A 26,584-nucleotide genomic window follows, 5' to 3' on the forward strand; every position below is an offset into this window, starting at 1 on the left:
AACAAACAAAAAACACTTTCCTTCTTTTAAGTTGTTTATCTCAGGCATTTTGAGACAGTGGCAGAAAGCTAACATAGATGCCAACCAGACATCTGAATGAATGACTCTAGCAGGCCATTCAAATTCACTCCACACATGCAGCAAACTTCTTGGGAATACCAGGAATGTGTAATATGTCTATGTTGCAAAGACCAAATTGTTTGGATTCAGGTTAACCTGTGTTCATATTCCACCTCCATCACTTGAGACTGTCAGATCTTAGGCACAGAACGACCTGTTAGTGAGTATGGGTAACTCCATCTGTAGAAACCAGGATAGGACTGTGCATCCCAGAGTTATCGTGAGGATAGGATTTTCTAGTCAGTAGCTAATGGCTAAGGTGACGCCAGGCGTAGAGTATATAGGCGCCTGGCTGACCCCATGCTCCATGAGAGGCAGGCCCCACTGGCGAGGAGCACAGCAAAGTCAGCTCAGCTTCTCCATTCTTACCATTAACTATTAGTCCTTGGGTGGACAGAAACCTTATGAAAGAAAAAGGCCCAGAAATTCCAAAGCGATACAGTAATACTGTTTTGAGTGACTGAAATGGCAGGTCAAGAAAAATGACAGCTACAGGGATAAAAATGTGGATCTACAAAACATGCAATCAAGAAAACCTGTGAGCTGTGAAAACCAAGTAACCTCAGGAACCTTTATTCCCTCCCACGCTGTACTATTCTGTACCAACAGAAGAATCTGGGTGGGTGGTGAGTGGGCAGAAGGAAGCAGGGAGCCTTTCTTACTGATGGGGTGGGACATTGAGAAGACTAGATTTCAGGAGACTGACAGCAGTGCATGTGAGTGACAGAAGCACTTTGTTCATATGATAAGGTAATGTTTGTATGTCTAGGGGCCTGAAGGGAGCCTGTGGTCCCCCCATCCTCAGTTTCCATTCGTTTGCAATGACCCATGAAATTGCTCAGTAGTATGCTATACTTATTCATGGCCACTCCTCTCTTTAGCAACAGTAATAAAACAATGACTGCCACCCAAGGCAAAAAAAAAAAAAAAAGGAAAAAAAAATTGGGTTTCTATGACAACCACTTTGGAGCAAGGTACTTGGGAGATGGTGCCACACAGAGGCTATGTCAACAGGGGCACTTAAATCCTTGGGGACTGAATCCTCCATCTCATTCCCACCAACACCCAGACTCCTGAGTTCAGGACCCTATAATGCCACTCTGGGATGGGTTGGGTGGTCCAATCATACATTTGAAAAAGAAAAGGTCCACTCCAGGGGAGGAGTTAACATAGACCCAACTGCAGCAGGAGTACTTCAACCATCCAGGAACACAGGCTGCTGGTGACGCTTGGGAACAAATCATTATAGCAGCAGAGCTGAATCTAAGAAATCAATGACCCAGCCCACACTATTATTTGTTTATTATTTATTATTACTTGTTTGCCCAGGCAGGATTAATAGACCCTCGGTCTGCAGCAATACTATTTCTTGAAAGTTTATTTTTTAAAGAATTTTTTAGAAAATATTTAAAGGCTCATTTTATTGTCATTTCTCACTGGATCTAACCCCTTCTAGATTAGTCTGAGTTGAGACTGTTCTGATATTGACTTCGGGACTTTGAATAACGTTGTGTTGAAGGGTAATAGGATACCCTCCCCTCCTTTCTTCTTCCTCCTCCTTCTCTTCCCCCAACCCCTTCCTCCTGTCTTCTTTCTCTTATTTCTCCCATTCTTTCTCTCTCTCTCTCTTGGTACTAGGGCTCACCTCATAGGTCTACTTATAAGAGTTATGTAACATCATGGTAGATGGCATGTAGTAGATACAGGATGTGGTATGGTTACTGGTACTCATGTGGATTGCATGATTTGGTCAACAGGGCAAAAGTGGAAGAACTGGGATATGATGCCAGATTGAGGGAGGGGAAGCTAATCTCTAGAGAAGGGCTCTGGTGCACACCCTGGTGTCTGGCCCTGTGAGTAGAGGCACTGCCTTTCCTTAACTTCTTAGGCTGGAGGGCTTCCCAGGCAAGAGGAGTACTAAGCTCAGTTGCCTGTCCCCTTGCACATCTGGAAGACTTGGGTAGATTCCAGTACAGGCATGGTCAGTCCAGCAACCAAAGTTGCTGTCACTTAGTCCTCCCACAGGATGCTGCCTCAGGGGTATGTGAGCCTTGGTTTGGAAAACTCATCAAAACCCAAACATCTATTCCTAAGCTCTGTAAAGTGCAGCCAGCTCAATTCACACACCTCAGCATCCTATACACATGCTGAGGACTTCAGAAGGCTCAGCAAGCATCTGACAGCTGAATGAATAGTTGAGTGGAGCTGAGGTAATGTCATGGGGAGCCTTAGACAAATGAGTGTGCAAAAAATGTTCCCACCTGCAATGCTGAACAAGTTTTCATCCATCTCCGACCACCTCATAACCTATGTAAGATCATTCCAAGCGCAGGCCTACCCTAGTTTCACGAATAGGCATTTGGCCACACTACTGCTCACTACATGTTGACCAAATGAATGCAAATGAATTTCAGTGCCATTCCACACCAATGGCTTGAGCATGCACCAGTTGGGGGCTGTCACAGGATCAATAAGTAAGAAAATGCTTGCCACAGTCAGTGCCTGCTGCAGAGTATGTCCTCAACAAGAGATCCCTGCTATCATTATCATCAGGATTACCACCTCCATTGTTCAGAAAATGGCAAATTTTCACCTACTTGAAAGTGGGAGGCAGAAAAGACTTACAAAAAAATATAGAACATGTGATGTAAAAGCGGGGCCACTGGGGCCAGTGAGAGGACTGAGGATGGAACAATTAATATTTATAGCTGGCTTATCTATTTGACAGGTACTGTTCTAAGAATTTAACATAGATTAACTAATTCATTTTTCACCAAAACCCTTTGCTGTAGGTATCACCATTATCCTGAATTTTGTAGAAAAGTCAACTGGAGCCCAGAGAGGTTATATAACTTGTTCAAGATCACATATCTAACAAGTCAAGTTAGAACTTGAGTCTTCAGCCTCCAATTCCACTGGGCAAGCTCTGAACTATGGCTCTGATTGGCTTCCTCTGTCTTTCCACACAGCACCTCATCCTGCTCACACTTCCACTACCACACCTGACTGGCCTACAAAACTGTTTCCTTGTCTGCCTTCCCCAGAACCAGGGAGCAACCTTGGGACAGGACCAGTGCCCAGCAAGGGTCTAGCACATGGCAGGGAACCACCCTAGAATTGGGTCCCAAAATACTCCTGGCCACCTCCTGGTGGCCTCTTCCACCCTGAGTTCTGAGCATTGAGTTAGTGAAGGGAGCCAGAACCCCTACAAAGTCAGAAGACAATGCAGCTCCTCTCAACCACAAGGTCTTCAGAGGGTCCATCTTCCTTGCTTGCCTGTCACCTATAAGAATGAATGGCTTTTCACATCAGTCACAGAGTTGAACATTTTGCTTTTCCCTCACCTGCAATGACCACTGATTCTTGTCCCACAGATAGTTATATACACTTTGCATAGTTTCTTCTTGCAATGCAATGAATAATCACTGTCCCTCCCAGCTAATCAGGCTTTCTCTAAAATGCCACTGAATCCACAGGCTTCACAGGCCGCCACAGGAGACCTGCTCTGCTACCCCAGCTACTCCTTGGTTGGGCTTTTATGACTGCTGTTCAGTCCCACAAGACCTCTTCTTCTCAAAGATGGGGCAGAAGGACCAAATCAACAAATGAAAAATGGGCTTCCTATCCAAAGGGTGCTAAAACCCAGGACACACTTAAAGCACAGAAAACTCTCCATAAAAGAAAAATGCAGAGTGCTAGAATATTCAGGGTAAGTCCATGTGGTTTTTATCTCTCAATTTGTCACTGGAAAAACATTTGAAAAGTGTCAACTCTATTTTCTGCCATTACTCAGCCTAGATAAGAGAACAAAGGAGGATCTTTCTAAATGATGGCATCGAAAGTGACCAATGTAGGCAAAATGTGGGTGCTAAGCATTGGACACACTCTACAAATCTGACACATATTTTTAACTTTGTGAACAGCTTCACTGGAGTATAATTGATATATAAGAAACTATGCATATTTAATGTATACAAGTCAAGGACCTTTGATAATCATAAGTACATATGTACAAAAACAAAATCCAGATAACTAACATATCCATTATCCTCCAGTTTTTCATACCCTTTGAAATCCCTCTCTATCCTACCTTTCTGCCCACCATAGCAAATCACTGATCTGCTTTGTCAGTACAGATAAGCTTATATTTTCTAAAGTTCTATATCAATGTAATCAAATAATAAATACTATTTTTGGTTTGGCTTTTCCTCAGGATAATTATTTTAACATTAAACATCAATAGTTCATGACCTTTTTTATTTCTGGGTAGTATTTGATTGTATACTATAGCTTGATGGTAGGGTGCTATGGTATGAGTTGGTGCCCAAAAGGTCACATGTTGGAACCTAATTCCTCAATGAAGTAGTGTTGGGAGGTGAGGTCTACTGGAAGGTGTTTGGGTCATGGAGGGCTCAGTCCTCATGAATGAATTAGTGTCTTTTTTTTTTTTTTTAATGAGAATGCATTAGCTTTTGTAGGAGTTTGACCTCCTTTTCTGTCCTCTGTGTGTTCCTACTTGCCCCTTCTAATTTCTCCCATGTTATGAAGCAGTGCAAGGCCTCCCAAGTCATGAGGTAAAACAGATCTCTTTGTATTATAAATTATCCAGTCTGTTATTTTGTTAAAGCAAAAGAAAATGAACTGAGACATATGGATATAGCATATTTAACATTCACTTGTCGATGAACATTTGGGTTGCTTTTAGTTTGGGGCTATTACAAATAATGTTGCTATGTAACAGGTATTTCTTTGGACATACACTTTCATTTCTCTTGGGTAAATACCTAGAAATGGAATGGCTTGATCATATAGTAGTTTTTAAAAACACTTCCAAGTTTTTTCCCCAAATGGTTGTGCCACTTTATATTCCCACCAGAAGCATATGAGAATGTCAGCTTTATCACATCTTTTCTAACACTTGATAGTTTATTTGTTACAGTTTCATAAATGACTTTTTCTTTCTCTATCCAGAGTCCAAGTTGAGACTGATTAAAGTTTCTGTTGTCCTGTTTCATCATCAGGCAGAATTTTTTTTTTTTTAAAGAATCTAAACCAACCCTGAACTCAGGGTGAAGGTACAAAGGTACAGTTCCAATTGCCCACCTTGGTAGGATTTAAGGAATTGTCACCATCTGCATGCAGCTGCTAGCCTCTTGGTTAGATTAACTTCTTACCTCCTCACCCACCAGAGCAATGGTCAATAATCTAATCAAGAGTTGAGACTCTGCAAATAAATCTAGTACCTGGAGCTTAAGGCAAGAGAGGCTTCATCCATTCTACCCTATTTACTGCATTAAAATACAACAACAAAAGAGGTTTGGGTATTGCAGGCTTATTAGCTGCTTCCTCTCTCCCTGTCAATCCCTTACCTCATCCTTGCTGGGTGCCAGGGAATTGAATTGTGTATTGGTTTGCTCCAAAGAGGGACTGGGTAGCTGGTCTAGACAGCTTCTAATAGGAAAGGGTAGAAGAAAACAGGATGAGTATTGCCTGTCTTGCTCAAAACGACCTTTGGGTCATCACCCCTCACTGAAACACAGTAACATCTTTCAGTTTTCTCTGCTGGGAAGAGAAAGCAAAGAAACTTTTCTAATGAGCTCCATTTGATTAAACTGTGTAAGGGTCCCAGGTTCCTATTTTCTCCTCTGGCCACCAATGCACAGCCTGTCATTGCAGAGTTCTGGTTTCCAAATCAGTCCTCATGAACTTTGGAGAAGTCGGGAAACATCACTCTTTTGGACACAAAATCTCTCCTGCTACTAGAAGTGCTGTTACAAGCACTTCACTAGACAGGGACCCAGCATCTCATGAAGGCCACCCTTGCCCAGAGGAATCATTCTGTTTTGCACATAGTATACAAAGATTCTAAACTGCTTCATTTGTTTCAGAAAGGGGAAAAAAACTCTTGCTTTGGTAAAAATGAGAATATCATTAAACACATTACTGCCAATATTCAATTATGGCAACAATTCATGGTAAGTTTTAACCCAATTGTAATTAAAGAACAAGGAATTCCTTAATTCCCTCACATAACAGGCAGGTCCTAGCCCAAGGCTTAGAAAATGAGCTCAGCTTCTCTGAGCACTACCCATATCTGGTGCTGAAATGTTCTCTTGGAACATGTAGAAGGAATTCTGACTACTCATATGTCAACAGGGAATATTTTGTTTATTCCTTTTAAAGAAAAACAAAAGCAACATGATTATGAACTTAATTAAAGTTGTTTGTAATGATTTAATTAGATTTATTGCACTGTACATATCCATTCTGGCCAGGGACCTCTTTGTCTTTTAAAGGATTGTGAGGTAGAGATCTCAAGTGCTTTGCAATCTTACCTAATCCTTAATCTCATCTCCTGATGGGGGAGGCCAAGCAACATCATGTTCAGGTAATTGCTTTATCAAATGGCTTAATTATGCGTTCAACACAACTGACAACAAGAAGGTTATTCTTCCTAATGTGTTTTTAACAAAAGCTAACTAATTACATGGCATTGTACTCAGGGCATTTGAGGAAAAGAAATGAAAACCTATTCTTCAAATCTCAGTTAAATGCATGTTTGCATATAGAACATAGAAATAAGTGGTGAAATCATTAGTTGAATTGTTTCCTTCTGTTCTAACTTCATGATGAATCTACAGGCTGCAGTAGTCTGTGTGAATCCTGTAGAGGCGTTATCACCATGGACGGTGTCTGAACATCTGTACTCTCTCAAAATGTCACAATAACCATTTTTGCCTGAAAGTCTATCCTCAGGAGCCAAAATGACTGTGCTATCTTGGCATGTTCTAAGAAGAAATAAAGGCTGAAGAGTATTAAGGATAAACATGCCCCATGATCAGAAGAAACTATTAAAGCATCATGGCAAATGGGTTCAAAGAATTCTGAGTTAAAATGACAGTGAATCTGCTTTATTTTAGATAAACTATCTTCTTAAGGAGAAAACAACCTGGTATAAAAATGTGTCTTGTATGTTGTGTATGTCCTTCCTAGATATACAACATCCCTTAATACTGGCTCAAAGTAGCGTCATTTAGATGAAAACTTCAATGAGGCTAGCATATTTGGTATTTTAAAAAGTGATTTGAAGTTTGTCACATTTTACATTTTACCCTCTCCAACATACACTCTTTTCTCCATCTTCTTTTGCTAAAAATATCTCTCATTCAGAGTTAAGGTGAGGTGAGGAGATGCAAGTGACCAGAGGAGGCCAATCATAGAACCAACAGCCTGGACATCACAATTGATTACAGGATGAACACAAATTTCCAGTGAGTTGATTGGAATTCCTTCCTGGGATTGAAACACACTGTAAAATTCTCGGAAGTTTCTAGTTTGGGAACAAATGAATGTGGACCTTCCACAATCCTCATTCTCTGCAAAGGAGAAAGAGCCACTTTGTAGAATGAAAGGAAGCAGAAACAAAGAAGAGAAAGAAGGAAAGTCAATTAAAAATAGTGAAGTTTCCCTTCTTTTTCTGAGGCCTGGCATCCCCAGTAATACTTTGTAACTTTTTATACCAAAATTTTCATTTTTGATTTAGGATGAGTTATCTGTTTCTTAAAATCAAAAGCATCTTGGTGATTACACCTCATATTTTACATCACTCATCAGATGACTTTTCACTCTTGGAAGTAACACCTGTGACTCCAAAGTCAGGCTGGGGTCAAGTATCTTCTCAGCTACTTACTAACCATGTTGATCTTGGAAAAGTTTTGTAGCTTTCGTTTTGTCATTTTTACCTCGGACCTAATCATAGCACCCATGTCAAAGGTCTACTGTAAAATTAGATGAAATAATATAATAGAGAAAATAAAATAATACTATGGCACTTAGCACAACATCCTAATATTTAACACAGGCTCAATAACTAAATATTATCGTATCTTGTTGTCATTGTCATTATTGCTATTTAAATGTTACTAGAGTAGTGAGTTCCAGATAGCCCCAAGGTTCACTCTGCCCTTTTTTAAATAATAAAACACATGTTTTTGGATAGGCATATAATTGCCTAGAATAAAAATTACATTTTCCAGCCTCCTTTGGAGCTGAGGGAAGCCTGTGATAAGGTGTCTAGCCAGTGGAATATGAGCAGAAGTGATCATAGTGAAATTCAGAATGTGCCCCCTTTTTCCTTCTTCCTACTAGCCAGGTGTAGCAGCCATCCTTAACTCATACACAGAAGTTCAACAATTTCAATTACTGAGAAAGTGAATAACAAGCTAAAAGATTCCTGGTCATCAAAAGTCTGTAGGTAGCATTTTAGCCCTGGGCCACTCATGTGTGGAATGTTTACATGAGAGAGAAACAAAAGATGATTCCATTTAAGCTTCTGTTTCATTTGGGTTTTTGTCACAGCAGCCAGAAACTATATCCTGAATAATGCACAGTTAATATTTTAAATATTATTCACACTTGCTCCTTCCAAAAGCCCTGTGAAGGAAAAAAGGGAATCATTACAATAAAACAAGAATTCTATTTAAACTAAGATTTGAGGGTCTTTACACCCGGTAAATGAGAGCTCTCATTATCAAATGATATTTGGCTCCCCAGACTAAGGAAATGAAATTGTATGTGAATAAAGCCTGAGGGGAAAAGGCAAAATAGGGGCATCTGCCATGGGGGATTTGTCCTGAAACCTCCAACTCTTTAATATATAAAGCAAAATTGCTTGTAGTTGGCCAGTTGCCATGAGTCTATCTCTAAAGTCATAAAACCTCTACTGTTGGCCTTTTCTAGGAAAGAGAAAAAATAATGAAATCTACCTTTCTCAGACTGCTGGTGTCCACTGGGGTCTATCTGCACATGATTCTTTTCTCCCACTGCTACCTAAGAGCACAGTTGGACAGAGTCAGGAACTTCTCCCTACAGTGCTGCCCACAGCAGAGCATGGCTAGCTTGCCTGGTCACTGCTGACCTTGGTCACTATGCCTTTACTATTGACATTGTCCTCTGAGGCCCTCTCCCCTCAGCTTCCACCTTCTACCATCTACTTCTGCAAGGCCTCTGCAGAGGAGCCATTTGCAAGTAAAGATCCTTCTCATTCCACAGGTCTGGAAGGGGTAGCCGACCCCAAATATCATCCTGAAACTACTAAACTCTGCCACACTCGAAAACCCTTCATGCCGGATCTGCTTACAGGGTCAGAAGTCTGGGAGACTGAGATGACAGAGTGAGCCCGAAGCCATTTGGAGAATTCTCACAAATCCACACCCTCAATTGGCTCCAACCCTTAGAATAGCCTATTCATGGGAAACGCCGGCCAACAGAGACTGCACTTGCCAAGAACTTCAAACGTGACCTTTTCTTGGTAGCAATTGTTGGAAACTATTAAGATGCTTCTGAAAAAATAATACAGTCTGCAGTGACAATATGCTACAAGAAATGCCAACCTTGTAAAGCAAGTGCTCCCTACCCCTCCCTCACGTGTGCACATTCAGAATGGAAGAGAAACATTTTCCTCCACAGCGGTTCTTAACTCCGCATCTCTCTTCCCTGTCTAGACATAAATGAGCCATTTGCTAATTGTTTAACAGCGATTAAGGAAGAAAATGTGAGGGGGAGGAGGAGTGAGAGCAGATGGGTGTTTGCCTGCTTGGTTGCCAATTACCAATAGCCAGGCTGATGCCAGAGAACAGGGCTGGCTCTCAGGACAACCAGCAGCACCCAGAGAACCCTCTCCTCAGAGGTCAGGTTGAGCACTGAGCTTTAGGCTGGCAAGGGAGCATGCACAGCCTGCATGTCTGATCTTTGGTCAGGTGGGCAGGTTTTAGACAAGCCAATGAAGTCCGGGGGAAGGATGCTAGCAGTGAGACCCCTCCCCTAAAGGCCTCCTCCTCTGTCCCTTTCTGAGCTTCCAAAACCCTAGCATCACACCAGATCTGTTCCTATTTTCCAAAACAGTCTTGCCCTCTTGAGGGAGAAACCCTAGAATGGCTCCCGAATGATCCCTATAGGCCCAATTCTAGTCAGCAGCGTCTGGGCCTCTCTTCTTGAAGATAGAATTAAAAATTAGCAGCCAGGACCCTTTTCTGGCCCCACCCCTATAAGCTTTCATCTTTTCATGCAATTAACAGCAGAAAACTGAAAATATTTCAGAGACAATGGGTTCCCAGATATCTCACAAAGCAAAACCACAGAGCTGTTGGCAGGATTTGCAAGTCCACCCAGGATGAAGATGATGAAGATGTCCTTCTGCTGAGCTCAGAGATGAACTGGTCTTCTATATTTGAAATTTTAACAGTCCCAAGACCCAGCTCGAACTTCCTCAATACCTCTGTAGACTGATTTCTATCCATCTCAGAAACTGCCATGGCAATCCAGGCCTGGCTCATGCCCCACATGGTCAACCTGCCTCTGGTCCTGCTCTAAACTTTCCTATCCCACACCAGTGTAAACAAATTCAAAACAACACTCTTCTGTAGTATCCCCACAGCTCTCCAGTGAAGTCCAGCAGTCTTCTTGTGGTCTTCAAAGGTTTGTTGAATGTGGGCCTTGGTTACTTCTCAAACCTCATTTCTGTGCCAGTTCATCCCTACCCCTACTCCACAAGTGACCCAGCCACACTGACACTGTACCCAGTGTCAAGGTGCCTCTCTTTCTTCCATCTCTTCAAGCTCCTTCTCCCTCTGACCCAATGAGTCCCTGGCCCTACTTCCACTCTGGTAGGTTCTTTCCAGCCTTAAGTTCTCAATAGCACCATCACTTCCTTTAAGGGGACTGCTCATACGTCTAAACTGGTTCAAGTGGCCCTATTCAGCACCACTGCAGTACCCCAAATTTCCCTTATCTAAACATCCACTGTCTAAATCTGCTTTCTGTTACTATAACAAAATACCTGAGATTGGGTAATGTATAAAGAAAATATTTTTATTTAGCTCACAGGGCTACCTTGGCTACATATGCATCATGGTATGAGCTGAGATCACAAGGAGAGACAGGAACTCAGAGCCCAAGGAGGGGCCAGTCATGCTCTCCTTAATAACCCACTCTTCAAAAGAACTTAAACCACAATACCAGCATTCATCCCTCCCAAGGTCAGTGGCCCCAATGACCTAATTTCCTTGCACAAGTTGTAGTTCTTAAAGGTCCCATCACTTCAACAATGCCACACTGGTTGGTGGGGGTGGGTGAGACAATCAACCCCTCCAAACCATAGGAACAATTATAATGAAACTTGGGTTGCATTTTCATTTGTCTGTCTTCCTTGAAAGTTCCATGGAAAGGGAAGCATGGCCTATTTTTGACCTTTGCCCTATCCCTAGTATTTACCACAAAGCATTTAACAGAGTAAGGAAGAACTCGGTATTTACTGAATTTCTGTACTACATCAGTTTTCCTGGCTGGAATGATGTGACATCAAGGACAGTTAAGAAACAACTAGGGTGATATGACACGCTACTGCTTGGAAGTGAGGTCCAGGGTCAGACCATACTTCACACATTCCAACCGGCTGTGGCACTGGCCTTCCATGTGTCGATTCCCAACAGTGCCCTTCTGTTCCTCATCTTTTATAGGCTCTTCTCTACAGAGTCTGAATAAACATTTATTGCCATGTAACATTCCATACCTCTCATCTCAAGACTGCATTCTTGTGAACTTTATTTTTGATCCTGGGGGAGCTCTGAGTGCTATCACAAATATTGGGACACTAAAAGAGACTTGCTATAGAATGACACTCCTAAATGCAGCCCCTAGTTCTAAAATCCACTGAATATCTGGGGCCAAGATGTGGAAGGAAAACTTGTCTTATGTGACCTGAGGACAGACATGATCATAAAGGACAAACCAATGCTCAGGCTCCTTCTTCCTGCTCCCTGATAATGGCCCACAGCTGTGAAGGGGTAAATAATTTACCTGGACAACTGTGATTATTCATCATGGAGGATGGCTGATAATAGGACTTAGACTATAATATATTTTTGCCAAAACTAATTTTTATGAGTTTGACTTAACGTTATCAAATTGTCTCTGGTTAGTCACAAAGCATTGTCTCATCTGCACTGTTTACTGACACCAATGTTCAAAAAAAGTTCACAACCCCCTGGGATGAGAAGTCATCTGTCTATTTATAGTTAATCCACTCACTTCTATTAATTGAGAATTTACCAGTGTTCTCTAGTGCTCTGTGAGATTAGTCTTTTAGAACCTCAATAAAAATGTGACCATGTATTTAAAGGGCAATAATTAAAACAGTACTAACTTGATCAGAGTGAAATATGACCCCTTGAAAAAAGCCAGCCTTACTGACTACCACAGGGGTTTAGGTCTATGCTCTGCTTCAAGGTCCTGAGCAATCAGTACACAGCTTCTGGCTGTCATATTTGCTCAATTACATTCAGATAGAGAAAACAAAAGAAAGAAGGCCAGGACACTAAGGCCAAGAACCAACACAAATTTTGACTGTAATGCTGCCCCTCCTACTACCCCTATTCTTCGTTTTAACTTTAGATATAAGTGGGTAGATCACAAAAAGGCAGAAAGCATGGGTGTCAAACTCTGCTATGTGCCTTACCTCTTGGGGGCCTATGGTCTGAATCTTAGATATTCCCCAAAGGCCAGCCATGGCACCATTAGAAGGTGTTGGAACCTTTAGAAGGTATGGCCTAGTGGGAGGAAGTTAGGTCACTGGGAGGATGTTTGGGGGAAATATGAAGATCCTGGCCCATTCCTATTTCTTTCTTTGTTTCCTGGCTGCCATGAGTTGAACAGGCTTCTTCTGCCACATGTTCCTGCTGTGGTCAACTGTGCTTCCACAGGACCAACCAAGGAGGGACTGAAATCTCTGAAATTGAAAGCCAACAATTTTACCTTTCTTCCTAGTAATACCCATTCTCCTAACATGTTGATTATCTCAATCATTTTGTTACAGCAATAGAAAACTGACTAACATACCAATTATGGAGAAAGATACCACAATTTCTGATGAGGCAGCTTTAGGTCTCTTCTTTTGTGCCTGGAAAAGAATTGAGCAGGTATGGGAGACTTAGACCTTAGTCAAACTAGGGCAGGAATTGAAAGACACTACTGTCCCAGAAGCAACCTGCTGGGGAAGGCCTCAAGGACTCTGCTCAACACTGTATAGATATATACTGTCCTATGATGAATCAAGAGTCATTGCAGACAGGTCTTTTAAATCCCAATCCTATCTCTTTAAGTTAGATATTTGTCAGCACCTGAAAAAGTCAACCTCCCTGCCCAGACAGGGGGTCCTTGACCAGCAAACATATCCAAAGACATTCTCTGGACAAGTGACAGAATATCCAGCCACCACATCTGATAGGTTGCTATTATTTCTTGTGCTCAGGGGTCATGGGAAACTGGCCTTTTAAGCTCCTTCTGTGACTGTGAGAGAGAGGTGAGAATACAAGTTTGACCAAAATACCTGAAAGAACAAGTTTAAGGAGGAAACGTTTATTTGGGGGCTCAAGGTTTCAGAGATCTTAGTCCATAGACACCTGGCTCCATTCTTTGGGGCTCTAAGTAAAGCAGGACATTGTGATGAAAGTGTGTGGTACAGGAAATCAGATTATGACATGGCCACCAAGAAGCAAAGAGAGACTTCACTTGTTGGATATAAAATATAAACCCCCAAAGCATGCCCCTAATGATCCATCTTCTCCAGCCACACCCTACTTGCCTAAAGTTACCATCATGTTATTCCCTATCAGGGGATTAATTCACTGATTGGCTTAAGAGTCTTATAATGCAATCATTTCACCTTCTTGCCATGTCTCACACATAAGCTTTTGGGGGATGCCTAATTTCTCAACCATAACAGCAGGCTTTTGGGGGGACTTGATGTGCAATATGCCACATGCCCAAACAGCCCTGATCCTCACTTACATCCCATGTCTCCCATCTCAGGCTTGAGGATCAGAGGGCTTACTCCAGAGCTGGAGAGAATGATTTAAATGGCACAAGCTGGAATCATTAGAGAGAGAGCAGAAAGAAGGAGCCATGAACTCTCTGCCAGAGCCCCAGGCTAGGGATTTAGCTAAGCAACTTGGCCAGGATGGAGATGGCTTATTTCTCTCAGTCACTAAGCTCTGTCCGTCCTGTGTTCTCAAATCCAAAATGGGAGGGTAGATTGGAATCTTCCAAGTTCTCCTAATCTAGAGCCCTGGTTGGCTCTTCTCTGGTCACTGATGCTTAGGAGCACCCAGTAGACAACACACCCCACGCCTGGTGGAGATGGTGATGAGTATTGTGTCTACCTTTGAGATTTCACCTTTTTAAGGCAATTGAAACACTCATTTCCCTACAAGCCTGGAATTGTCCTACCAACTTCTCATCTTCCAGTTTGCTAAATGTCCTGTAATAGACTATTCTCGACATCTTCCCTCTCCCCCTCATCTCACATGTCTCTCTCCTCATCTTTAGAGCATGTGGGAATCATGTTAGTCCTGCAAACACATCACACCCTTGCTGCCCTGGCCCATACCATTCTATCTGGAACATCCTACACCTCTATTCTCAGCTTAAAGGACACCTCCTTAGAGACACTTCTCCTTCACTGCCCCCTATAAAGCAGGTGTCTCTCTCTATCTCTACTTCCTTCCTAGTACCAGGCTTTGTAGTACTTACTAACATTTGAAATTACAATTAATGCGTTTGGCTACTTATTTATTTCTGTCTTTCCTACCAGACAGTGACCTCCACATGTGCAGGAATATCTGTCTTGTTCTCCACTGGCTCCCCTCATCCATCACGTTTTGCACAATGCCTTGATGAACTAGAAGTATTTGACAAGCAGCTGTTGAAAACATGGATGAGAGATCCTTTCTGTGGGTGATTCTAGAATAGGAAAAAGTCAGACTCTGGAGGGTTTTGTTACTGACAATGAAGAGTCAGCTTAGTTCTAGCAGCAAAATTTCTTTCCAAAGGTGGAAGCAAGGGAAACATATCAGTGAACTTTTCCTACAGAATTATCCTCTCTTCTGCTCCACGTCAGCTGAGCTGTGTGACTTACATCTTTGGAGTAGTGTGGTACCTCATCTCCAAGCTCCTCTACATTAACACTATTCATAGAACCACCATGTCCCTAAGCCTTGGACAGTCCAGTCTGAATCTTTTTACATAACAGCTTCTCAAGTGCAAGGCCCAGAGTTCCCTATCCTTTCCAGGCCCCTGTTTTGGCAGAGATTTCACAGTATTTTTATGATCAATAATAACGATAAAATAATGAAGACCAACCTTGGATGTGTAGGTGTGACCATCAGAGCCACAGACCATGGCTGACTGTGCCACAGGACAGGGCTTGCACTTGACCAAATTTGAAGGTCCAACCCAGTGTTTGTGGGCCACGTTCCCCTTCTTTTGCCTGAAAATGAAAAAAAAAAAAAATGGGATAGGTTAGTTGAAACTCTAGTTCTCATTGGTCTTTCCTCCAGGTTTTCAGAATACAAGGTCAAATGAACAAATGGAGCACCCCTTAAAGAGTAGTGGACAGTGGAATCCCAGGGGCCCTTAGCCAGCACTCCCATTTTTTTCCAGCTCATCAATGGAATTGGAAGTTTGTTCCAAAAGCCTAGGTTTAACCCTACAGCTGGACCAAAGAAACAATGTGACCATCAAAATGTTAAGCATTATTTTCTGCCATGTAAAACGATTTTAAAGAACAATGAGGGAGGGTGGCTCAATCAGCTCCAATGCCAGATGTGGCATATCACAGGTGCCCAGAACAACTCTCTGGAGCCTTAGACTCCCCTGGGGCTGATGGGCAGCCTTCCATTTGGGTGATACACAAGCTACTCTATGAGTGCTTTAGATAGAAATGCATCTCCAAACACAACCAAAAGACTTCATCACAGCTGCAGAAAACTATCTCTGGATACATTTTAAAGCAATTTCAGTCTGGCTTCCAATTTGCCACTCAATAGAAGCTCTGAGGTGATGTCACTTCCAACTGTTAAAATAATCAGAATTCTACTCTTTCATTCCAGCTCAAGTTTCCCCTCTTTCTAACCTATGTCATAATGATAAATGGCACTATTAGAATGGCTTATATCCACAGAAGGAACCCCATCTCTGTATCATAAACCACTGAAATAAGGGCCTGCAGTTACTGCTGCCACCCTTCTTCCCTTAGCTGAAGCTGTTCTCCCAGCAAGCCACTTGGAGCAACTCCCATGGCCCAAGGGCTGAGTTCTGGGTAGAGGACAAGTGTCTCTGGGCTGCCCATCAATCAGGCAATTATGGTGCCCTTGAAGTGTTTTGCACTGGCAGTTCTACATGTGGTTAGCATCTGGGTTCTCAAAACAGAAAAAGACAAGTTCAACTTCAGCTCTGCTACTTGTTCGTGGTATGACTTTAGCAAGATATTTAATCCTTATAGTCTCAGTTTCCTCATCTATAAATGGGTGAAAATAGAATCTACTTCAAGCAAATGTTAAGAATATAAAATAAGTTGTTGATGCATACAACTCAGTATAGAGCCCACAAAGCAGGAAACAATAAAAATAATAGCTATTACTACAATTATTATTTTCCCCAATAGATGAGATTATGGAGAATGAATTATCATTGCCACAGAAATGTGATTGATCTTCAGGTCCTAGGTTTGGAAAGACATCCTATGTTCCAGAAGAATCCATAGAAGAAGGAAGAGGATATCTTTTCTACCAGGTGAAAAATAATTCTCCAGACTTCAGGAATTTGGGTTTGATGTCTGAATTGACCAACCCTCTTCTAAATGATGGGAAGTAAGCAAGAAAAAAGGATGAATAAAGCAAAGAAGCACCCAGTAATTTGTTTCTTATCATACCTCAAATCTGCCCCAGCAGTATGAGAGAGGCAGTAAGTAGAAAAACCTCTGTTTAGAGAATTATATCTGACGGTGACATCAAAGAGGACTTAGTGTGTATCTACAACACAGCCCTTGGGGCCATTGGGGAGGCAGGCTGGAGAAGCCACAGTGCGGAGACTGAGCAAACACTGGAGAAGAAAGTCCCACAGGGTTCTTTGAGATCACCAAGTTCAATGTGTTCATTTGACTAAAGAGGGAAATGAAAGCTCAAAGAGGGGCCGAGTCTTGCCTGAAGTCATATAGCTGACTTGTGGCAAGGCCTGGGGTGGCATTCACCCAGCTGAAGAACAGCATGCAAGGAAGAATCTCTCCTGCTTGACTCATCTCAGTCCAACCTAGAATACTAGCTTAAAAATTCTATGGGGCACCCACTGGGTGCTCTTGGAGTCTTCAATGCCTCTGCTTTCGCAGAAGCTGCCTACCTTAGCCTTTCCCCTCTGTCTGGAATAAGAAATACCATTTGCATTTATAAATCACATGGACTTGAGGTCTACTATCATTCTTCATTAGACATACTTGGCTCTTTTTTTTTTTAATTCATTCTTATTGTAAACAAGTGGGATACATCTTGTTTCTCTGTTTGTACATGAAGTAGAGGCATACTGTTTTTGTAATCATACATTTACCTAGGGTAATAGTTTTTGATTCATTCTGTTATTTTTTCTCTCCCCACCCCTCCCACCCTCTTATCCCTCTATACAGTCCCTCCTTCTTTCATTCTTGCTCCCCCCCACCCTCCATTGTGTGTCAACAACTGCTTATCAGCGGGATCATTTGTCCTTTTAAGTGTTTATTCTGCACAGGCAGCAAAAGAAACAGGGGCAGGGGAATTCTGCAACAGAGGAGCAGGCTGTCAGCATGGGGTTAATCTTAGAGTACATGATTCCTTCAGCAGAACACCACACATTTATCATCATTCACAGAGCAGATTGTCTGACGCTCATAATGAATCAGCAAATGCAAGAAGAAGTTCTGGCATCTGGCAGCCCCTCTCCTGGGTCAGTCCCCACATGACCAAAGTAGTTCTTGTTACAAGTTCTCAGAAAGGGACAATAAAGTCCAAAGAGTGACAGCTTTGCTGGAGCAAACAACCATGTACAATGATGCCCCAGAGAAAAGAAGCCTAACGGAGCTTAGCCAAAGGCAGGGGAGGAAGAAGTGAATGCTGAACTAGTGGCTTTGAGGAAAAGATGGAGCCAGCTGCCAATCACCCAGTTAATGACAAGTCATCTCTGTCTCTGGGGAGGCAGGGAGGTGAGGCTGATCAGTGCCCACTAGAAGGCCTAGTGCACCCTAAATGCTCAAGATTTCACTGTTGGGTAGGTGGGTCTCTAGATGCTGATCACTGCAGTGGTTACTCAGTAATAAATCACAAAACCACAGTATGTCAGAACCAGAAAACACCTTCAAACTAATCGAATCCAGCCATTTTATTGTATAGATGAAGAATAAGAGGCACAGAGGGAAAGTGACTTTCAGTATCACAGAGACCCATGGCAGTTACATCAGACAAATGTGCCAAATGGAGACTGTCAAATGAAAGCATTATACAGATCCACAGCCATTTCAATCTCCAATTTTGGAATCTATACTTTCACTATCAGGATTTGGTTTTATAAGCAGAGCTCCTTTGAAACACTGTCCCCATGGCTATCTACCCACTACCTTTGACTTCTCTAGAATGCCTTGGGTGCTTTTGATACAAAGGCTAAACTATCTGGATTTTCTTAATTCTAAAGAAACTAGCATGCCTGTTAGATTGGGACAAATCCAGGTAGTCTTAATCTCAACTAGGTATGGCTCTAGAAATGGCACCAAAAGCTGTGGTCTTTGTGCAAAGGCTAAGTGAAGTTATGTACCTATGAGTCCAAGGAGGCATAGCTTCCCGTGATACTGTACGTATATTTCAATCCCCACAACTGAATGAAAATCATTAAAAAAAAAACACAACCCAGTCAAGGCAAAGGACTAAGATTTCTGATCCAAAATTTTAATTCTTAAGTCAATGAAGAATAAAATGCAATGAAGATAACGACGAGACTGCAGTGTCACAGACAATGGTCAACTGGCGTGACACAGTAATTTAGTCTACAGGCAGGCCCTGTTCTGTCAGTCTTCCCTCTTGCCACCAAGCCCCAACCCTGCCTCAGCCTGGCTGGTGCTGAGGGGCAGCCTCACCTCCTACAGACTGATGGCAGCACACAGAAAATTCAAGCTACAAGCTCTCCTCGTGGAAAGAAGACAGACAATCAATATTCCACCAGCATTTCCTATTGCCATCTGTTAAACTATTTACTCTCCATATTTTTTTAAAAATCTATCAAAATTCTCAGCATTTATACTTTCAAGCAAAAAGATGATTCTTACTATAAAATTTATAAATTTGATCACAGGACTCCAAGGTTTAGAACCTCTATCTTCTCCCCATCTCCCAGGGCACAATCTAAACTCAGAGGTTCGTTGTTTGGGCTTCCATCCCTAAATACATATGTAAGTAACACACCCAAAGACCATGATTGCCACCAATTATTGCTGCAGCCCCGTGTGCTTTTTCTCTACTTGATATACTTTCATTTCTCCCATCTAACCTCCTTTTTCCAAGGCCAACTCAAATACCACCTTCCTAGGAAACCTCCTGAGGACCCCTTTGCAGGCACTGTAATCTCTTGCAGCAGGGTCAGGCTACTCAACTAATCTGCAAGCAAGCACCTTGATTCTACCCAACAAAGCCTGAAAAGACTACTAATATTCCAACAGAACATGGGGCACTCCCAGGCAGAGAGCCTGGAAGCCATACTAGACTCCTTCCTCCCCCTTGCTCTTACCACCTTTCCCATCACTCAGTCCTACAGATTCCATCTCTAGTGGGTCACATCCACTGGTCTCTTTCATGTGCTATGCAAATACAAGTCTAAAGGACTTGGCAACTGCTTCCTATCTACAGAGCAAATGTTCACTTCTTGTTCAAGATTCAGATCCATTGCCTTCTGTGAAGACTTTCCTGATCCCATGTCTGGCAGTTCATTATGACACTGTTTCAACTTTATGCCTTGTTAGACACAGTGGTGACATTCACCACAGTGCATGTATGCTTCTCAACATAATGGGCACTCAGGGTGGTGACTGGGTTTTCATCACTTTTGTGCTCCTGGTACTTGGAAACATGACTGGCATTTGGAATGAGGACCTGCTCAAAATATGTGAACTTATTAATTTGAACCTTAAGAATTTCTTCTTTTATTTCTGGAAACTAGTAGTACTAGCAAGAAGACAAAAATAGTATGTGATTTAAGCAACAAGAATTCAACAGGTTCTTTTTCTCCTGAAATCCTAATTCAGACACTGAGAAATGACAATCAGCAAAAAAGAACTCTAGTGACAACTGGGAAGTGGGAGGAGGGGGCTCTCCTGTGTACAGATACACACTATGGCAATCAGATTGTCCCTAAGATGCTTGAGGATTTCTGATGCAATGGTTTCCAAGATGCCAACAGATATTAATCTTCAGAATTTGAGAGAAGAAATCAGAATTCCCAAGAATTCTTAAAAGTTGCTGAAATAATCAGTTTCTCCATATTTCTCAATGTCTTATATGTTTTTTTTAAATAAGTGAGAAATATAAAATTCATTTGTATTTGGAAAGAACTGCAGCCTAGGAATTCAAATACTGGAAACTGTTAGACAATATTATTTGGTTGTACTCAGCCAGCACAACATTCAGATCTTCTAACAAGTTAACAGGATCCCATAGAATCTTGTGCTGGTATTGTCAATTTAAGGACTTACTTTGCTCTAAAACTGCCTTTTGGAATGCCACTCTGAAGATTTCCTTAAGATATACAATGCAAAATGCATATAATTTTATTTATAGATTTTAAAAATAAAATTATTTAAAAATGTAAAAATATATAATGCAAATAAATCTATTAATAGTCATTTTATTTATAAGAGCAACTCAATAGAGTGACTATGGTCACATTCTTACAACAGTGTCTAGCAAGACTGATCTGGTCATGACAGCTCTCTTCAACGTACTCCTGTCCAGGTTCTTGCAAATGGGACCCCTTAACCTCAGCTCCACATGTCACTGTTTCTTGCTCTTGCTTTAAAGTGGGCTTGGTTGCTCCCCACTCAGATATCCTCCCTCACCAACCATGTCCAGCTGCTTCCACACAGCTCACACCAAGAGACTTTGAGGACATCAGTCATGACCCAGCAATGCACTTGACCATTGCAGAGTGGCACCATGGTCAGGACCCACAGCAAGAAGATGGCAGGACAGCAATATTTTTTCAGCATTAGATATATGTGCAAGAATAAATTTCCTGACATAATGCTGCTAAATTCAATTCAAGATTCTGTGTCAAAAATATTTTAATGATGATAGGGAAATGGGAAAGGTAGGTTGATCAAAACACATGTAATAGAATTGTTGGCTTTTCCCTTTCAGTCAGTGAAGAAAGGTCATTCATTTTACTCCCTGTATTTGTGTAATCTACCATGTTTACATAACTTCGGATAGTTTTATTCTGCATGGAAAGAGCTGGTGAAGGAGTAAAGTGATTCCAGATAATAAAGATAATAAATAACTGTGGCACTTCACTTGCTTTGTGTAACCACTACATTCCAGTCTATGTGCCCTAAACAATGCCCATCTGAAGGTAGATGTCTCCCATTCATAGGTAGATAACTGAGGCTTACATAACCAGTTCCTCACTGGACCTTCTTTTCTGCCCTGTCTTTGTTCTCTTACCAGATCTACAAGACAGACCTGTCAGTGGAGGACCCATTGAAGAATAATCCCTTCACAGTATAACAGTGTTTGTTTGCTGGCATAAAGGGTTCACAAGCATTTTATTTTCATGTTAATATCAAACTGCCCATTCAAAAATAAAATTGAATTTATTTACAAAATCAAAATTAATTGCTTCTAAAGCAGGGTGGAAGATACTCAGATAGCTGACATGGTAGCTATTTTGAACCAGAGACAAAATAATGAACATTAATTGAAATGGAAAACATGTTAAACATTGAATAATCTGTCATAGAAAATGATGCTATAATTCCTCCATTGTTAGGGTTATTTCACTCATTATGCTAAGTCATAAAATGACACAGGAAAGGCATAACGGCCTGTGTCATCTACAAAAGCTGCTATGATAAAAAAAAGACAGGCTCCCACGTGACAGATTCTTCATTCTGTATGTGTGGGCTCAAGAGTCCCTTTCTTTTCCAAATGGAGAAGGTCCTGGACATGAGAACCTGTCCAAAGAGAGTCCAATTTTCCTTACAATGCAAAGAGAACTGCAAAAGGCAAATCATTATCCTGAGCCAGGTAGTATCCCACGTGCTACTGAGTACTCAGTGGCACAGAAGACACACTGTTTATGGAAACTTTAAATTTAAAAGAACAAATATGCAATTAGTAGCTAAACATTTATTGAGGTTATCCTGTGCTGCTGTTGGTACTACTGCCATTCCTACTACCAGTGAATAACTAACATGACATGCTACAATATTCTAAGCATTGCTTTAAGCCTTTTCACGAACTGCCTCACTTACTTCTCCCAAAATGACCCTAAGAGGGAGAAAAGTTATGACAGAGCATGGGAAGCTGTTGGGGGAATCAGCTGGGGAGACATCATGGCCAAAGCAGACCTGGGGCAATGGGAAGGACCTGCCCTCATAAGGAGAGCTCCATACATCAGATGGATTGCATCCATTGGTCAGTCTAGGTCTACTACAGGAAAGCCAGTGCTCTATGGGGCTTCACCCCATTATGGTTGGTCAGGATGATGATCATAACACATCCTAGATAAAGCTTAGACATGACAGGAGAGATGAGCAGGCCCCACAACAAGCAGAGATCTGTTAGCCAGCCCTGTGTCAGGTTCCTAAAGCATCCTCAAACCAATTAAAAATGCATATTTTAAAGGTCCTAGTGCAGAGTCAAGGTCACCAAAAATGTCCGTGGTATACATGCAATTTCCAACATGTGAATATCTCTCTGGGTGCACCCATATGCCAACCTCTAGACTATGGTTCATGTCAACTTTGGACTCCATGACCTGCCCTTCACCTGGGCTGCAGAATGACCAAGGCAGTTGGGCAAGAATCTACTTTCCATAAATGAGATTTAATAGCCCAGAATGAGAATTTCCACAAACTGTACCTACTTGTACAAATGAATGGAAAATGATTCAGAAGACACATACCAAACATGGGACATGTGCTGGGTGAGACTGGAGAGACAGGATTGAGGATATGAAAAATGGAACATGTGCATTGTGACTCTATGTGTCTTTCTATTGTGTGATTCTTACAACCATGTATTTCTGCTTTAATTGTTTCAAAATCTAAAAAGCAAATTCATTGCCAGAGTTTTTAAAATCCAAACTTCTGAACTCACACCTATTTATAAGTTCTTATTTCTTTAGAAATGTTTAAAGAATGCCCAAGTTGTCAGAATTGGAGAAAAAAAAAAAAAAAAAGTTGACATAGGCAAAAACTCTCTGACCAGTCCTCAAATGTTTCAGTGGAGACCAAGACTTGGGTTCTACCTTAATAAAATTAAATTTTCACATTAATATTTTGAGAATCTCTTTAACCTGAAGATATAAACAGTCCAAATATGGTTAGGAACCTAGAGATGGTCTTTACTTTTCAACACTCATTAATAATGTACTACATGCCAGAAACTGAGCAAAGAATGCAAAGACAAAGCCGGAATTGCATTAAATGTAATTGCTCTAATATATGTTAAATGTAGTGATTAGTATTAAGCATAATGATATTCAATTATTCTGAATAGTTGAATTTATTCAGAAGAGGTATTACCTTACTGGTTTTATGCTTACTCATATTTCAAGACACTAAGGAATCACAGACTGCTAACTTTTCAAAAAAAATCTGTCAAGAAATTTGCTGTTAATTTCAAGAATTCTTTGAGTCATTCTACACTTAAGAGAACCAGGAGCAAATGTGTGGTTAGTGGGAAAACAGCATAAAGAAAAGGAGCCTGCCCAATCGCAATCCAGATCTCTGGTGGGTTAGACATCTTTTTACGTTACTGGAATTAAGGTTTCTTTACACTTGAAACCAAATATATATGTCCAGGGACCCAGTCAAACTTACCTCAAGCCTTAAACTCATAAATGTCCTCAGTGTTTTCTGCCTGGATAATGATTAGTAGGTTGATGTGATTATGGAAATGCCACTAACTGGTTGGAGCCTGCATCCACAGTCACCTTCCATTAAGAGAGTAACAGACCATAGCCAGTGGCAGCCAGGGGCTTTGTAAAGCAGAGACTGGTAGGGGTTTAACTTAAAGTTCAGTTTGATGACAAGCATGGCCTCTGGGGCCTACATGCAAAGATATTCTCTCTCTCTCTCTCTCTCTCTCTCTCTCTCTCTCTCTCTCTCACACACACACACACACACACACACACACACACACACACACACAGAGGCACTTACAGGTCCCAACTAAAATTCTGCTTTGTTAAGGAAAATTGCCATGCCAGCCAGCAGTATAATAGCAAGCTATTAGGGAAATGTAAACTAACCGTTGAGCTTTTTTACTCCCTTAGGATAATGGTTAGTGATGTACTCTGTTTTCAAAATCCATTTCTTCCTAACAGGAAACAGAAAAGAAATTGTTACTGTTACCCACTGACCTTTGGCATTAAGGTTTGATTTCTTGTTTTATTGCTATTCTTTGTCCACTGGCCCATTGAAGAGGGGTCCATCTCTATCCCTGAGACCTTAGAGGAAATCTTTAGCAAAGAACACACTAATTGGAAAAAAAGTAAATAATAAGAAAGCAAACCCAGGGCTGAGAATTTCATTTTGTGTCCCCTCTTTACGCATTCATAATTCTTTCTCTTCACAGGAGGGGCCACAGCAGCAGGGGGGGGGGGATTGCTAATGCAGTTTCTGGGTGTTTGTAAGCTCAGGTGTGCATATGAGGGTAGGACAAGCCGATGAAATTCCACATGGGCTTTGCTGTTATAATCTTGGAAAACATTTGCTTGCATTTCTTGAGGGTAATTAATTATCATGAGATGAGTATATATGAGGGGGGAAAAAAACTGTATTTGTTTTGTAGTCACCACTAGCAAAATACCTCTCTGGGAGGGCTGCATGTGATCTGACTTGCAAGTCAGCAAAATGGAGCAGAAGTGGCAACAGGGACATGATAGCTTTTAGTACAGATTTAAAGACAGGCTGGATATGGATTGAGAAATAGCATTTGAGAAGCTCAGGCAAAACATCAGTACCCACATACCATCAACACTGGGTGATTCACCAAAAGTACATTAGGAGCCAGGTGCAATCAGGTGAGCATATCTATATCTATATAGATATAGATATAGATATATATCTTGTCACCTTTTCTGAAAGTTTTCTTCATAGTCAGTTGGTGGAGACAGGATGGACCCTCAGAAAAGCTTCTTCCAGCTTCATGGCCCCAACTGATAGGGATTTTTTTGGACAAGTGGCCAAGAACTAAGCCTAGATTCCTTGGTTTTGTTACATTTATCTTTTTCTGCCAAGGGTCTTCCACCCTTTCCCAAAGGCCAGGTCATTTGGTACCCTTCTCTAAAAATGTCTCTGGTAGCCCCACTTTCACCTCTAGGCATGTTTCCCTGTGTTTCTTGTTGCCTACACACATACTGCAGCTCTTCATCACTGGTCACATTGGACTATCATCAGAGCGGGTTCCAGATGCCCCCCAGGTAGAGATAAGATGCTCAAGAATGTGTTGACTCAGGAAGTGTAGTTATTTCAAACGGAGGTGTCAGGATGACGATGAGGGTGAGGATGATGATGTCACCCAAAGAACGCAGACATCGGAGATCAGGCTCAGAAGGCACAGATCTAATATTACTTATGATTGTACAAGACATATATAGGCACATTATCCAATCAGCTTAAGACGCTTGTTAAAACATAACACAATCAACCTATCGGTAAGCTATACATTGTACTACTATAAACAAACCAAGTATCCCTAAGTGATTCTGTCCAGAAATAAGTCTGAGACAAAGGACTGGGGGCAGGACAAGGCTCCAGCACACAGTATGAATCAAGGCAGTATGGTTGAACTCACATCACAGCTTGCCAGGATGCCTGTTGAGCAAGGCTTTCCTCAGCTCATAGCTCAGCCTCAGTAACTGCAAAAGCCTACAGTCCATGCTGAATCTTTACCATTTCCTCAGTTTCCCCATCCAGACTGTTGGATTTATTTAAACCATTGTATCAGCAACTGCTGTCAAATAAGCTTGAGGAATGTTCCCTACAAGGAAGTAGGAAGCTAACACTTCACAATGCTGTATCAGAGTGGAACCTGGAGCTATGTGTAGAAGTTACCAAGAACAAAGCATTTTGCCTCAACCTAAGGAAGATACCTCAAACGCTGAGTAAGAGCTGTCCAAAGACAGAGGTGCTACTTCAAAAGATGAGAAGGGAGACTCCCAATACTGCAAGAACTCAAGCAGAGGTCACCTAGGGAAATAATGTAATTGAGGGCACTCAACATCCTTTTACATAAATCTTTATGTATATCTTCCATAAGAGGGGTTCTCCAAAATGAAATCAGGAGGTCAATAAAGCCAAATGCCTAACAGAAATGTACCATTTACTCCCAATGACAAG

The 26,584-nt window shown here is 41.5% G+C and overlaps 1 protein-coding gene across 2 annotated transcripts in view; it reads right to left on the bottom strand.

Annotated features, from left to right (window-relative positions):
- Positions 1-26,584, bottom strand: part of SPOCK1 (SPARC (osteonectin), cwcv and kazal like domains proteoglycan 1) — a 518,936-nt gene that overhangs the window by 111,903 nt on the left and 380,449 nt on the right. For both annotated transcript variants that reach the window (XM_079143902.1, XM_079143903.1), the window contains exon 5: positions 15,316-15,442. In XM_079143902.1, the coding sequence (XP_079000028.1) occupies positions 15,316-15,442 (127 nt within the window). The remainder of the gene's footprint in view (positions 1-15,315; positions 15,443-26,584) is intronic.

The sequence above is a fragment of the Sciurus vulgaris genome (assembly GCF_902686455.1).
Source record: "Sciurus vulgaris genome assembly, chromosome: 6".
NCBI classification, from domain to species: domain Eukaryota; kingdom Metazoa; phylum Chordata; class Mammalia; order Rodentia; family Sciuridae; genus Sciurus; species Sciurus vulgaris.